The 14542-nt window shown below is 44.3% G+C and overlaps 1 protein-coding gene across 1 annotated transcript; it reads left to right on the top strand.

The window, feature by feature from the left end:
• Positions 1–1502: 1502 nt before the first annotated feature.
• On the top strand, positions 1503–12383 carry ireb2 (iron-responsive element binding protein 2). The gene is made up of 22 exons (XM_076733594.1): positions 1503–1547; positions 4017–4103; positions 4561–4726; positions 4913–5050; positions 5257–5499; positions 5810–5879; positions 6476–6659; positions 6796–6935; positions 7243–7414; positions 7590–7690; positions 7850–7966; positions 8107–8266; positions 8530–8665; positions 9122–9206; positions 9287–9443; positions 9741–9865; positions 9982–10086; positions 10213–10355; positions 10549–10696; positions 10842–10964; positions 11087–11272; positions 11497–12383. Exons 1-22 carry the CDS (start codon positions 1523–1525, stop codon positions 11605–11607), a joined length of 2922 nt encoding a protein of 973 aa, XP_076589709.1. The 5' UTR covers positions 1503–1522; the 3' UTR covers positions 11608–12383.
• The last annotated feature ends 2159 nt before the right edge of the window (positions 12384–14542 follow it).

Raw genomic sequence — 14542 nt, 5'->3', positions numbered from 1 at the left:
TATGTGGTGTGACTAATAAAGGGATGTCTTTCTTGTAGTTTAGTTGTAGTTTTAGTTTTAGATGTAGTTTAGTTGCAAATATTTCTCTCTAAAATGTTTGCATAAAGTAGAAGTGCTGAAAGTATGGTTACTGCCTCAAAATTTTACACAAGTACAGTATTTGAGTGAATGTAAGACAAGTTAAAATACCTTTATTGATCCCTAGCTGGAAAACTTGGTTGTTGCAGTAGCACAGTGACAAATATAAATACAGATAAATACAGCAAGTAAGAGAAATAAATACTAGAGGTATATATAAAAAAGAAAATAATATAAAACAGAAACTATTCAAGAATATTTGGAGTGACACTTGTGCGATTAATAGCAGCAGAGTCAACAAGTCTAACTAAACAGTAAACTGTGGCCAAAATTAAAATAACAACTTTGAAAGCCGCTTAAACCTGTTGGAAATCGGAGGTGTCCTGAAGGCAGCGCAAGAGTCTCGTCTGCGCTGTCACGTGAGACTTTTGGGACCGCACTTTTAAAGTCACAGTCACACAGACGTGTTCAGGCACGTTCACAAATTAATTCATGTGCGTGTTTACACACGATGGCAGACGTTTTGATTAATGAATAACTGGGCAAAATGGCTCCTGTTGGTCATTTACAGTATGACTTTCTTTGTTGACACCCCACCATTTCTTATTTCATAAGGATGTCACATACAAAATGTATTTTTTACTCTTTTTTTGTGAAGGCTGGAAATTCTTTATCTTCTTAAAAGATGCTTTCAGTCATATTGGTGCTAATGGACTGACTCCAATTTTAAGGCAGCAGCAATATTTTGTTAAAGGCGTCAAAAGCATGCGATCATGTATTGCTGTAGTTCAATTTTACTCCTTTTTTTAGATACTATATTCATTTGTTTAATACTCTGGTTGTATTTGCACATATGTTGTATGTAGTACTGTGCTCTCTCTAAAAGGTACTCAGCCATCCAATATCCAATAAAGAGTCCAACAGCTGTGTAACTATAACCTTTATGCAAAGCAAAACGATCACCAAAGATTCATGAATGGCCTTGATTAATTTTGTGTTGTATTTACTTGTTAAACTTTCAATATCATACAATGCCAGCATCTTTGTTTCAGTGATAAATGCATGCACATTTGCTATCTTAACACTGACCCAGTAAACCAATGAACCCATTTTAAATGTCAAACTACCGTTTCCAGTGTTAGGAATGAACTCTCAGGCACCTGTAGCTCGCAGTAGTAATGGTGGTATGAACTAAAAAAAATTCTTGCTTAGCAAGGCATGAGTTCAAAGTTGTCGAACGACCCTGATTTCCTGTAAGATAAGCGCGTTACAAAACGTTCGTTCAGGACTTTAAAGGGACTTTAGCTTAAAGATTTACTGTTTTTTATCTGGTTTTATTCTTATTTGTGAGTGGGCGTGGCCGTGGGACTTTGTGTTCTGATTGGTCGGCTCAGTGTTGCCAGAGCCGTCGTGAGAAAGGGTCGTGTTGATTTCAGAAGTCATCATGGCGCTCACTTCCCCAGTCAAAGGTAAAGCGGTGTCTTCTGCTAACCTTACTATCAAGCCAGCATCCGATCAGCCTTACACTTCTAAAGGCAGGAGTAGATTAAGAAATACTCAATTCTCCTTAAAATGACCGTTGTTAGCTGTAATTTAGCGTTACATTAAAGTGTACCGGCGTCATACTGGGGGGAGATATAGCAGCTAACATTAGCTAGCTTACCAGTGTTCGCTCTACATCTAAGCAAGAGCTGTTAAATTAGCTAATGCCACAAGCTAAATGTGCCTTTGCTTTGCACAAAATGTCACAATTTTTGCCCAGTTTCTAGCTAAACTTATATAGTCGGCCAATTGCTTTGTCTTATCTCCTCAAGACGTTCAGCCGTCGCACGATAAGTAGTTAGTTAGCCTGAGTGCGCTCCCCGATAAGGACCAGTGTTAGCAAGTTGAACCGTAGCTAGCTTTGTAGCTGTCTTCCATACTCTGTCATCGGGACACATGCAGAGATGGTTTGATATAAGAGAATGTGAACATACAGCATTGTAGTCACCACTTCAACAATGTTTATACCACGTCAGCTTATCATTACAATGTGTGATTTTACAGTTATGTTAATCGCAAGGGTTGTGCACAACAAGACATGGATTGCTCTTTCTTTGAACACCTAATGGATCTGGTCAAAGTCGGATTTTAGGCCACCGTGGAAATGACATTGTCTGATAAAGCAAACACCCAAATGGTGTAGCATAGAGTCAGTTCTGTGACATTTTTCATTTAAGCCTGCCATTAAAAACAGGTACCCATAAGGAGTTATCTCCATAGGATCTCTCTAGTGAGCAGCCAGTGTTGTGTTTCAAGTAGTATGATACTGCATGTTTTCCATTCTGCCTGCTTTGCATTGAGTCTGATGATGGCTTTTAGTTTTTGCATGTAGTTATTTAAAAGCACGCTAGCTGACAAAAGTCATCTCAGCGCAACAGGATAATTTAAGCTTGAGCAAAACCTGGGAGCGATCTGCAAGAAGCTGTTTTTGAACTATCTGACCATAATAAGTTAAAGTCCACATACAGTGTTCAATGTATCATTTGACATGGTTGGCTGCATGAGTGGATGTAGTGTATGTTTTTAAGGTGAACTCATACACTCAGTTTGCTGCTAAATGTGTTGTGGTGGACTCAAGAGCACAAACACCGTTCTTATGTCAGTATTCAGATGATAAAAGCTTTGTTTCAAAGCTTGTTTATGCCTGCTTAGTTAAATTGAGCTAAATTACAGCGCTTTGTTTATGTGTCGTCTTCAGCAGCAGTGATCACGCTCTTGCTGTGGTGCCCCACCGCTAGTGAAACACTGTTTAGAGGAAATACTGCAGATGAAGAAGATACGAAACCCCCAGTGTGTCGTTCACATTGGTTTGTTTTAAGATTGTAGGAATTAGACCAAACCAGTTGTGTGACGTGCTTACATCTTTTCAGTGTGCGGGTCTTGACTCTCACCTCTGCAGGATTGCATGATTGTTCTTCCTTTTTGTTTTTATTCAATTAATACATATTTGGGATTTTGGAAGTCAAAACTACAGTGCATGCATTAAAAACAGCAGCACGTAATGATTTCAAAAGCAATATTTAATAGGTGGGCAAGTCTAGCGTGCTCTCTGCAGTTTCGGTTATAACAGTCACAGAAATGTTGCTTTCATAGCTAGGAACCTGAGAGCCAGCGTTACAGCACGATGTCCTGTTGTGAGACCAGTGAGTTGTGCTGTGCCAAGAATCAAAGAGTACTCTGTGTCCACAGGGGCTCAGCACTTGTTTAGCTTCATTTTACACCAAGTCTTAAAGGAGAATATCATCAACATTAAACAGCTACAGCTTAAATTGACCAGCTTTTATCTTTTGGCCCAAACCGATGACAGTACAGAGTTTCATAATCCTCAAATACAGGAGACAGGACAGTTTTAAAGCCAAAGATATTTTGCAGGGCTGCAGCAGTCTTACTTTTCTAATGTTTTGGTTAAGCTAACCACATCCTGCATGAACTCACTTTTCTACACTTAAAAGCCACAGAGGCAGGAGTAAGAGCAGAGAGATCATTTTCATTTCTGTTTTCTCTGCATTTTTATTCTGCTCATCGCTACATCATCATAGAAACTTCTTTACAGTTCAGGCTAATTGAAAATTTGGCTTTTCAACTGCTTCAAGGAACATGGTATGGAATAAGTCATTGCATTGATGCCCTTTGTGCAGAAACAGCACAAAAAAAATGGAGGCCTCCTGCCAGATTCTTAGATATGTGCCTCCTTTTGAGGAAGTCCTCACTGGGTAAATATAAGAAAGGTTTGGCTGGTAAAATCAAGACTGACTGTTTGAACCGCTCTCACAGATTAAACCTGGTGAACCTAAGGCAAAAAAAAAAAAAAAAGATTTGAGAAGAAATTGTCTGTACTTGTAACACGCTGGCTAAAATGAGCCGTATATTGATAAATGTTTGTTTTCCCTCTGCAGAGCACCCATATAGCCATCTAATCGACACACTGAAAGATGGAAGGATCAAGTTCTTCAACCCACAGAAATTAAATGATCCAAGATATGGTGAGTTCAGCCTTAAAGAAAAGGCACAGAGATTTAAAACACAGATGTTCCTGTTTTCAAGTCTGTCTGTTGGTTATTTTACTCAGATCTGCATAATGTAGAAGTAGTAGGACACTGTACAGTAGAATCTATCAGCACAGTGTGCAGTCCAGGCTACATAATAAGGTTGTGTTTACCAATGGCGTTTCCTAGGATCGCAGCATAGACGTATGTTTGTGAAAGGTCTTAAAGAACATGTAGAAAGCCGCCTTAAAAACATTTAAACAAAGGTAATTTTTGAATTCATATTTTAAAGCCTGCATTCGTTTTCCTCTTTATGGTCCTAACAAGTTCTCAGAGTTCTGTCCAGTCGACAGTTGTCTATCAAGGACGGTGAACAGTCAATAAATGATTAGATGTAATGACACGTTGTTTGCTGTGGGAAATTAAACCAGCGTTTTTTGTTTGCTCTGTGTAGACAAGCTGCCTCTGTCCATCCGTGTCTTACTGGAAGCAGCACTTCGCAACTGCGATGGCTTTTACACAAAAGAGGAGGACGTCCAGAACATTCTGGACTGGCAGCAGCAGCAGAATCAAGCCGAGGTGCCATTCTCTCCAGCGCGAGTCCTTCTCCAGGACTTCACGTGAGTAGAACAGATCCAGCGGGAGTTTGCATGTGAGACCTTCTGTCATCATGATCTTTCTTTCTGCTCCATGACACCAACAAGCAAATGAAAATCAGCTGTGACTTATACAAGCTGAGTGTTTCTGTAAATCCCTGAAGGGAGGTTAGGTTTGATTGTCTCTGCTCTCCTGGTTTCCTTTTACAGTGGTATTCCTGCCATGGTGGACCTGGCAGCCATGAGGGACGCTGTGGCCAAACACGGCATGGACCCCGGCCTGGTCAACCCTAAATGCCCCACAGACCTCATCGTAGATTACTCATTACAGATTGATTATAGCAAATGGTGTGTTTGCATTTATATTTTCCCTTTATGTGTTGACAGTGAGCTAAAGTGAGAACATAGAGCTAAAAGATGGATGCAGAACTGACTTCTGCTCAGTGGATCATTTTATTTCATAGAAGCTGGGTTATCAGAAGTCACTTGTTTTGTTACTGCTCTGCTTGATATATTTTATTTAATACTGATAGCTTTTCTGTGTCTGTCCACAGTGCCATACAGAATACCCCAAACCCAGGTGGAGGGGACGGCCCAAACCAGAGCCAGGGTCCTTCCCGATCCACACCCTCCAGGCCCCTGTCCAGAGGAGGCTCACACTGTGGGGGCCAGCGGGGCTCCTGCAGTAAAGCTGCCTGCAGTGACCCTCCAGCCTCACCAGGTCGACCTCCAGCGTCTGTCCAGCAGATCGAGAATACTCCTCTCCTCTGCCCTTTCCACCTGAAGCCTGTGTCTGAGTGAGTTTGACCCCAAACTGTTTATATGGCTTCACGTAGCAGTGAAACATTAATCTGTAACATAAGACATTTCTCATGTCACTAGATTCTGTCAAAATGATTCAAATGTGAGATGAAAGGATGGAAATTACACTGTTGTTTGTCCAAGTGTCGCGTTTTCTATCTCCAGGCTCTCATTAGAACTTGAAGAATCACATGGGATCAGTTAAACGTTGCTACATTGTTTCAGCCCTTTGAAAAGGTTGAATGTGTGGACGCGTTTTCACTGACCGAGTTCCTCTTTAGCATGTTTATTGTTCTTTTTCTGCAGAACCGAAACAGCTCTGAAGAATCAGGAAATGGAACTGATCAGAAACAAAGAAAGGCTTCAGTTCTTTAAGGTACAGCAAAGAGCAAATATACGTTTTATCGTCTCATATCAGACAATCTGAGGGAGAGACGTTTTAAAAGAAAACTTTGACATTCAGGGAAAGATGGATATGACTCTCATGTCTGTCCCCTCAATAAAGAGCTACCGCCAGCAGCCGGCTCACTTAGCTTAGCATAAAGACTGGAAACAAGGGGAAACAGTTAGCCTGACTCTGTCCAAGGTAGCAAAATCTGCCTACCAGCACTCCACTGATTAATATATTGTATCTGGTTTGTCTGGTCCTAACAAAAAGCAAAGTTAGCTGGCTGCTGGCTTTAGCTTCATGTTTACTGTACAGGCCTGAGAGTGGTATCAACCTTCAGATGTAACTCTCAGAAAGAAAGAGAATCAGTATATTACACAGCGTTTCAGAAGAAATACTTCATACAGAATGTATAGTTTTACACTTTTCCAGCAGGTTTGTAGCTTTTATTTTACAGAAAAAGAAAAAGTCTACATTTTGGCTTTTTCCCCTTCAGAGACCAGAACAAAACCGAGTTTGTACCTGAGACACAAAGTTAAATCTTTTTCTAACTGTTGCTCTTTTCCTCTCTGCCCACTACACAGTGGTGTTCTAAAGCATTTAAGAACGTGAACGTGGTTCCTCCAGACGTTGGTGCAGTCCACCAGGTCAACCTGGAGTATCTGTCCAGAGTGGTCCAGGTCAGCGACGGTCTCATCTACCCTGACAGTGTGGTGGGAACCGATTCACACACCACCATGGTCAATGGCCTGGGCATCCTGGGCTGGGGTAAAGCTTTTAAAAATTTTTCTCACCACTTGTTCGTGTATTTGTTGTAAACTTTGTGAAGTAAGCTCAAGTTGCTGAAGAACTATAATGTGCCAAGTGTCTCTAAGATTTGGTCTGTGATGTTTCCCTCCACCAGGTGTCGGGGGGATCGAGTCAGAAGCCGTGATGCTGGGCCAGCCGGTGTCTCTGACCCTTCCTCAGGTGGTGGGCTGTAAACTGGTGGGCTCCATCAACCCCCTGACCACCTCCATAGACATCGTCCTCGGCATCACAAAGGTACCGCTGCTCTGCTGTACTTCATGTGTTATCAGGACTTTTTTTCTGCAGTGAGACACACAGATCACACGTCTCGAGTGGAGGACAGTAGGATTTAAAAACAGTCCTTTACATCAGAATACAGTCAGGAATAATCTCAGCTGTGAAGAATCAAAACTGAAACTGTTTCATCCATAAATGTGCTACAAAAATCTACATTTCCTACAGTCACTGTTCCAGGAAGCAGTATGTGACTATTTACAGGAAACCACTTAACCTTGCCTTTCTTTCAGCGTGTGCTGATGTATTATGTTTATTGATTTTCAAGCACTTACGGCAAGCTGGGATCGCTGGGAAGTTTGTAGAGTTTTTTGGACCTGGCGTCTCCCAGCTGTCCGCTCCGGACCGGACCACCATCGCCAACATGTGCCCAGAGTACAGCGCTACCGTCAGCTTCTTCCCCGTCGACCAGGTCACACTCAAGCACTTTAAAAAGACAAGTGAGTCACCCGAGTGAGACTGATTATTAATAACAGCTGCATAGTGGTTCAGGGGTTTATCCAGTCTGTTCTTGGATTTATTCCTACCTTTCTAATCTGGATTCACAGGGAATTCACTGCTATGTGTCCACGTTTAGAGCTTTAGAGCACTAACACGTCATAATTGTCCTTTCAGATTTTACCCAGGAAAAACTTGAATTGCTGGAGTCTTACATGAAAGCTGTAAAACTTTTCCGAACCTATGAAGACCCCTCAGAAGACCCCCACTATTCTGAGGTAACGTGTCAAACCTTGCCGTGAATCATCAGAGGATTAATAATGAGTAGATGAATGTTTGGAGGTGCCTCACAGTAGCCGTGTTTGCAAAAATTGAGCCCAGGGTGCAGCAGAAGAGGAAATGGTTCTCGTAATAAAGTGAAATTCATCTTTGTGCAGGTGATTGAGATCAACCTGAGCTCCATGGTGCCCTACGTGAGCGGGCCGAAGAGGCCCCAGGACAGAGTGGCAGTCAGCAGCATGAAAGAAGACTTCCAGAGTTGTCTTGATGAGAAGGTAACGTACAAATAAAGCTCGTTAGAACTTTCATGTTAATGTCTGCATCCTTGCTCTGCCAGTCCTCAGACTAACAAGTGTGACTCAGTCAGATATTTGGGTTATAGACCAGTTGTTTATCGTCACTGGTTTCCCTTCAGGTCGGCTTCAAAGGCTTCCACATCTCTAAGGAGAAGCAGGACATGCGGGTTCCTTTCCTGCACTGCGGTCAGGAGTATCAGCTGGTCCACGGCTCGGTGGTCATCGCTGCTGTCATCAGCTGCACCAACAACTGCAACCCGGCTGTCATGTTGACTGCAGGTGAGTCAAAAGATGAAAGTGGGATCAGATTTTGGCTGAGAATATTCCCAGCTGTCGTCCGTGTATGAGCCAGTAGATTTGTTGAACGCTATCGAGTCTTTTTGTATTAGCATGTCTGTTTTCTTCTCACATTTTAAACCGCAGATTGAAAAATCGAGCTTCACTTTCTCTGTTAATACTCTGCTTTGTGATGCTTCCTTTCTCTCCGTGGCTGCGTACCACAGGAACGCTTGCATAACGCAGCTGCTTTTTGTTATTCGCAGGTCTACTGGCCAAGAAGGCTGTGGAGGCCGGGCTCGTCGTCAAGCCCTATATTCGGACCAGCCTGGCCCCTGGAAGTGGCATGGTCACTCACTACCTCAATACCAGTGGAGTCCTGCCTTATTTTAGTCAACTGGGGTAAACAAGTGCACAGCGATACCACACACATGCACAGACACACAATTTGACCTTGGACAAACCTGCATGTGCAGTTCAAAGACAACCTGCACTTGACTGAAGTTTACCACAACTCGAAATGAAGAAGTTTCTAGTCTGTAAATCTCCACTGGGTAAACACATTTTAAATTCGGCCCCTGAATCTCAGAAATATCTGAACAGCATTTTTATTCCAGTGATCAAGGAGTAACCTGTAACAGCAGTGTGACCTGATGAAGTGTGACTGACCGTGTGTTAGTTATTCTGTGTCATAACTCGGGTTTTGGTGTGACAGCAGTGTCAGAGTCTGGTTTATTTGCAGTGGTTTTTTGGTGCATTGCAACCACAATAAACATAATAAGAGAAGAGAAAAAGAATCAAATACCAAACACAGAGGAGTTCTGAATGATTACATGTCTTTATGTCTTCACGTCACAGCTTTGAGGTGATTGGTTACGGCTGTGCCACCTGTGTAGGGAACACGGCTCCTTTACCCGAAGCCGTCGTGGATGCCATCAAACAGGTAAGATCTCCACATCAGGCTGTTTCTGCTCACCTTTAACAAGCACTGCAGTCAGATCTTGATGACCTGCTGTGTTTTAGGGGGACCTGGTGGCCTGCGGCGTTTTATCTGGCAACAGGCACTTTGAAGGCCGCCTGTGTGACTGCGTGTGTGCCAACTACCTGGCCTCCCCTCCCCTGGTGGTGGCTTACGCTCTGGCGGGCACTGTGGGAATCGACTATGAGAAAGAACCTCTGGGTGAGGGAGGCGCATGTCAGCTGCTCCTCTAAAACCTGAGGTTCATGAGGGGATTGTGGGAATTTGGCTGATTACAGTGAACATTTAATGGCTCGGTGTCTTGTGCAGACATGCATGAGCCGCAGAGCAGGTGACAGAGGAGCGGTGTGTTGTCTGATTTTAATATAAAATCAGTTCAGTTTGAATGTCTGAATATATTAAGCTCTCCTGGTTTCTGTTTGTCAAAGAGCAAAATGAAAACGTTCTTCAGACTCAGCTGAGTTCATGTTGCTAACGTCGAGCGTCCTGTCGGTGCAGGTGTGACTTCAGAGGGGAAGGAGGTTTACCTGTGTGACATCTGGCCGTCCAGGGAGGAGGTCCGACAGACCGAAGAGGACACAGTCATCTCCTCCATTTTTAAGGATCTCAGGGGAAGGATGGAGGTGAGCACAGCTTTCTTTCCCTCCTGTTTGTCTAAAGTCTTTTCATTGAACTCCAGTGAATTAATGATGATATAAATAAAAATGTTGTTCCCTCTGTGCTCTCTCTCTCTCTCCAGCAAGGGAACGCATTTTGGAAGAACATTGAATGTCCAGACTCGGTGGTTTTCCCCTGGGATCACAAGTCCACGTATATCCGTTCACCGTCTTTCTTCAGCAAGTTGGTAAGTCGTCCAGCCGTTGTGCTAATCATTATTTTGCCGTGTCTCCTGACTTCACGTGTTGAAGTAAGCACAGCCGCAGTTAAGACAATAAGTGCCTCCTCTGCCTCTGCTTGCCTTTTGTCTCAGAGTAAAGAGGTTCCAGCGCCTCAGTCGATAGAGAACGCTCATGTCTTACTGTTCCTCGGAGACAGAGTGACCACGGACCACATCTCGCCAGCCGGCAGCATCGCCAGGGTCAGCGCGGCCGCCAAGTACCTGCTGAGCAAACGGTCAGTTTCAGATCAGACGCGAGGAAGAGCAGATTAGCTGATCATAATAATGTCACCAGGAGGCCCCTTCACTGAAAGATCGCATGAGAAGTCCAGGCTGGATGTCGGAGTCGCACAACCGCAAGATGATATTTCTGTTTTTCGCTGCGTAAATTCAAATTTATTGACCTCTCACTTTGAATATTTCTCTCAGCCTGACACCGCGGGAGTTTAACTCGTATGGCGCTCGCAGAGGGAACGACGCAGTGATGACCAGAGGCACGTTCGCCAGCATCAAGCTCCAGAATCGATTCATCGGCAAACCAGGCCCCAAGACTTTGCACATTCCTTCAGGCCAAACGGTGAGTGAGGGAACTCAAATGCAGTTTTTCCACCTTTTGACAGATTCTGTGTAGTTCTGCACCTGTCGGCTAACACAAACACCAAGCCTGCTGAAGTTGGCTGTTGCGGTGTTCAGACTTCTGACCTCCCTGTTTGTCTGATCAGCTGGATGTCTTCGAGGCAGCTGAGCGCTATCAGAGAGACGGCTTTCCCCTCATCATCCTGGCGGGGAAAGACTACGGCTCTGGAAACTCCCGGGACTGGGTAGCCAAAGGGCCATACCTGCTGGTAAACTGCAGCACACACACGAACCACACATTCCTCTGACCAAGCCGCATGACAGGCAACAAGTCGCAGTCTCCACTTTCCCGCTCGTTTCGCCCGTTCACCTGCTTCTCTGCGGTCGACAGGGGGTACGCGCGGTCATCGCTGAGAGCTTTGAGAAGCTGCACAAGAACCAGCTGGTGGGGATGGGCATCATGCCGCTGCAGTTCCTGCCCGGCCAGAGCGCAGACTCACTGGAGCTCAGCGGGAAGGAGAGGTTCACCATCGCTCTGCCAGACAGCCTGAGTCCGAGGCAGCAGCTCACCGTCAAGGTAGGAAACAGGCAGCCGGCCGTGAGCTGCAGGAGCTGTCATTCGAACAGTCGGAAAGTTGATTATTTCATGTTTCATTGCTTGTTTTGTACCCAGGACTCCCTGGAAAGCAGAGTTGATACTGAGTGTTATAGTGTTACATCCTAAATTCAGCCCAGCTTCATGTTAATAAAAGCACTTTTTAAATGAGCTCCTTAGTGAAAGTCGTCTCCGTTCTCTTGCAGACGAGCCAAGGAAAGTCCTTCCTCGTCACCGCGCTGTTTGACACGGAGACGGACATTATCTTTTTCCGACACGGAGGGCTCCTTCGATACGTTGCTCGGACTTTTCTCTGAAAGGGCCGGCGGCCCGGTCCCCGACCGGCCGAACGCGCCCGAGGTTCATGAACAGCAGCCGTCATTTCACCAGTTCGTCTTCAGCATGGACGAAAGCCAGCGACATGAAGGCTGATGATTTGTCCGTCTGAGCTGGATGAACGTCTCCAGACTTTTGGGAGTCGTGAGATGTCAGTTTTCAGACCTGAACTGCTTCCCCATCCCAACATGTGGACAGAGGCGGCCACCTTCACTCAATAAGGGACGACCTTCGGACGTCTTTTTGTGTTTCATTGTTGGAGACGAACTTGCAGAGCGCTGAGGGGACATTTCTTTCATCAGGACTTGAGCCGAGACGAAATGAATCCTGTCTGCTTCTGTTGTCATTTAACTAATAAATACAAAACAGTCCTGCCTTTGAAGGCTGACATGGTGCTAGGTACTACAGCATGAATACACACATTATCTGGGTATACCCTGTTTCTCCCAACGTCCAAGTAAATGGTCTAATTTTGTGAATTGCAGGAATTTGCAGAATTGATGTCAGTTGCCCACATTTCTCTGTGGGGCCAAACGATCTTGTAAATCAAATGTAAATCAAAGTTCTGTTAATATTTCTTTCATCAAATTGCCTTTTGCAGAAAGTACAGTTGCCTCCTCACACTCAACTTTTATTATGTGGAAAATGTGAAATCCCTCTTTTTGCTGTTGCTTGTATCACGAAGCTCTCTACATAAACATGTCACCGACGACAACTGACAGTCCTCCGCATCACATTAAAGCTAAATTATCAAAGTGTTTCAGCTTCAGGAATCCGTTAATGTCGATCCACGAAGCAGCTGCTGCTTCGAACAGTCTGATGAATCTTCAGCACTGAGTCCAGTTTATTTTAGGTCTGATTGAAACCTGCAGATTTCACAAGATCACACGTCTGAATGGGTTTTATTTACCGTACGAATCTCCAGAGACCCAGTCCAGTTAAATCTCCGTCTGCAGGCTGAGACCTCGACGACCCCCTGCAGGGTTCAACATTATTTGTACACTACATGTAATACTACTGCACAGATTGTACAAGCTGAAGTCTGTTTACAGGCCTTCAGGAGTTTTACTGCATAAGTTAAAGTTTAAAAAGCCTTTTGTGGCTCCAGACAGAGTTGCATGAAGTCTGATAAATTACCTCAGATGACGCCACTTGAGTCAGCGTCGTTTGGGGCTGAAGATGACGAGATTGAAGATGAAAGAAAAACCTGATGGAGTTAACACAGAAGTGAGCTGAGCAGACCTCCAGCCCACGTTAGCCACTACGAGCATAACACACCTGGCGGAATTGTCGGCCCTCGCGTAGCATTGTGGGAAATGTAGGCGCCAGGTTTTGACAAGAGCTAGTCGGCTTTTCATTCGTAAGAGGAAGAATGTGTTATTTCTCCATTTAAAGTAACGCTCAACTCTCTGACTATCAAAACCTGAAAGCTCACTAATTAACATATTATATCTTCTTTGTTTAATTGGTGAGCTTTAGAGCTGCTGAATACGTCTTAACATCTTCCCACTTTTTACAACCGGACCAGTTTTTGATACCTGGTACTGTTTCCTGAAACCGATTTGGCGCCATGTGACGATAAAAGATAAAAGCTGCATGGAGTGTAATCATATCATCACCCCGTTGAAAAATGACTGATAATCAAAGCTTTTATCATTTCCCGGCTGATCCTGCAGCTTGAACTGAGTGAAGTGAATTTTAAAGGAGCGGACACCAGCCTCACCTGTAGGGCAGGTGTTCCTCATAACCCATCACAGCCGACGTGCCTCGAGGTGCTGGACTCGCTCTTTGTGTGTCTGCTCTGTAGGATTTAATGCTTGTGCGTGTTCAGAACATTTTATTTGGAGAGCCTGATGTTGTGCTGGCTGTGTTTAAGAGACGTTACTCGTTGATACCGGCTGCCTGGAGCTGTGTCGTCTTATTTGGTCATTTTCAGAGCAGCAGGCGTTGTTTTGCTTTGTCCAACTGCCAAAAAAAAAAACGAGCTGAAGCAAGTAGCAGGCCGTCATGTGACGAGAAGATCTCCCACAGTTTCGACACTGCTTCGTGTTAGAGGACGTGGAGGGATCTGAAGCTCCTCGGTCAGGCCAGTCACAGCTTGCCTTTTGCGTTTGGGCGGTTTGTCAGCAGTGAAGTGAAGCCTGCAGCCGAGTGAAAGTTTTATGTGGTGTCACCATGTGCAGCAGCCCGGTCCGCTGCTGCTGCTGCTGCTGCTGCCCATCATCCCAGCTTAGGGAAGCAGCGCATGCAAACCAAGTGCATGGCTGCGCCTGGAGAAGGTGTCTGTAATCATATTGTACTTAGTTTTTAATAAGCAGCGCTCGTGCTGTGGATGTCTGTGAGGTGTCAGGCTGCTGATCACGGGGAGCACGGCTCAGCCTGTGCAAACAGGTGGTGTACTGTCTCCTGGTGGAGTTTGGTCAGGTCTGATAAAATAATCCTACTGGGTTGATGGGAAGATGAGATCATTTATAAAGCAGGAAGGGTCTAACCAAATAAGTTACATTAGGAAAACTGAAGGAAATGGTGTTTTTAAGACTTGTAGGAGCAGCTGAAAATCAGATTATCTATTCATGCTCATCAAACAAAGCAGAAAGTTTTCTTTCTCCAGTGGAAGAAGAAGCAAACTGTCTTGATGTAATAACTGACAGATTCTGGACTTTATCAAGCAAACACAAGCGAATATTAATGTCATGTGCATTAACAATTATTATTATAATAATATCTTAAATGTGGTTATTGAAGAATTGTATTGAACTTATTTATCTGACGTTCTTATACTTCAATTTCTTAGCAACATGCCTGTTTATAAGTTAGTAAAATTCTGGCTTTTGGCGTAATTTGCAGCTCCACAGATGGAGTTAACAGAAGCACCCAATGTGAAGCCAAGTGGACAAATAAGACGCTGAAGTCTGA

This window comes from Chaetodon auriga, chromosome 6 (assembly GCF_051107435.1).
Source record: "Chaetodon auriga isolate fChaAug3 chromosome 6, fChaAug3.hap1, whole genome shotgun sequence".
In the NCBI taxonomy this organism is placed as follows: Eukaryota; Metazoa; Chordata; class Actinopteri; order Chaetodontiformes; family Chaetodontidae; genus Chaetodon; species Chaetodon auriga.
The sequence above is the reverse complement of the archived record's forward strand: the minus strand, read 5'-3'. Positions and strand labels throughout refer to the sequence as shown.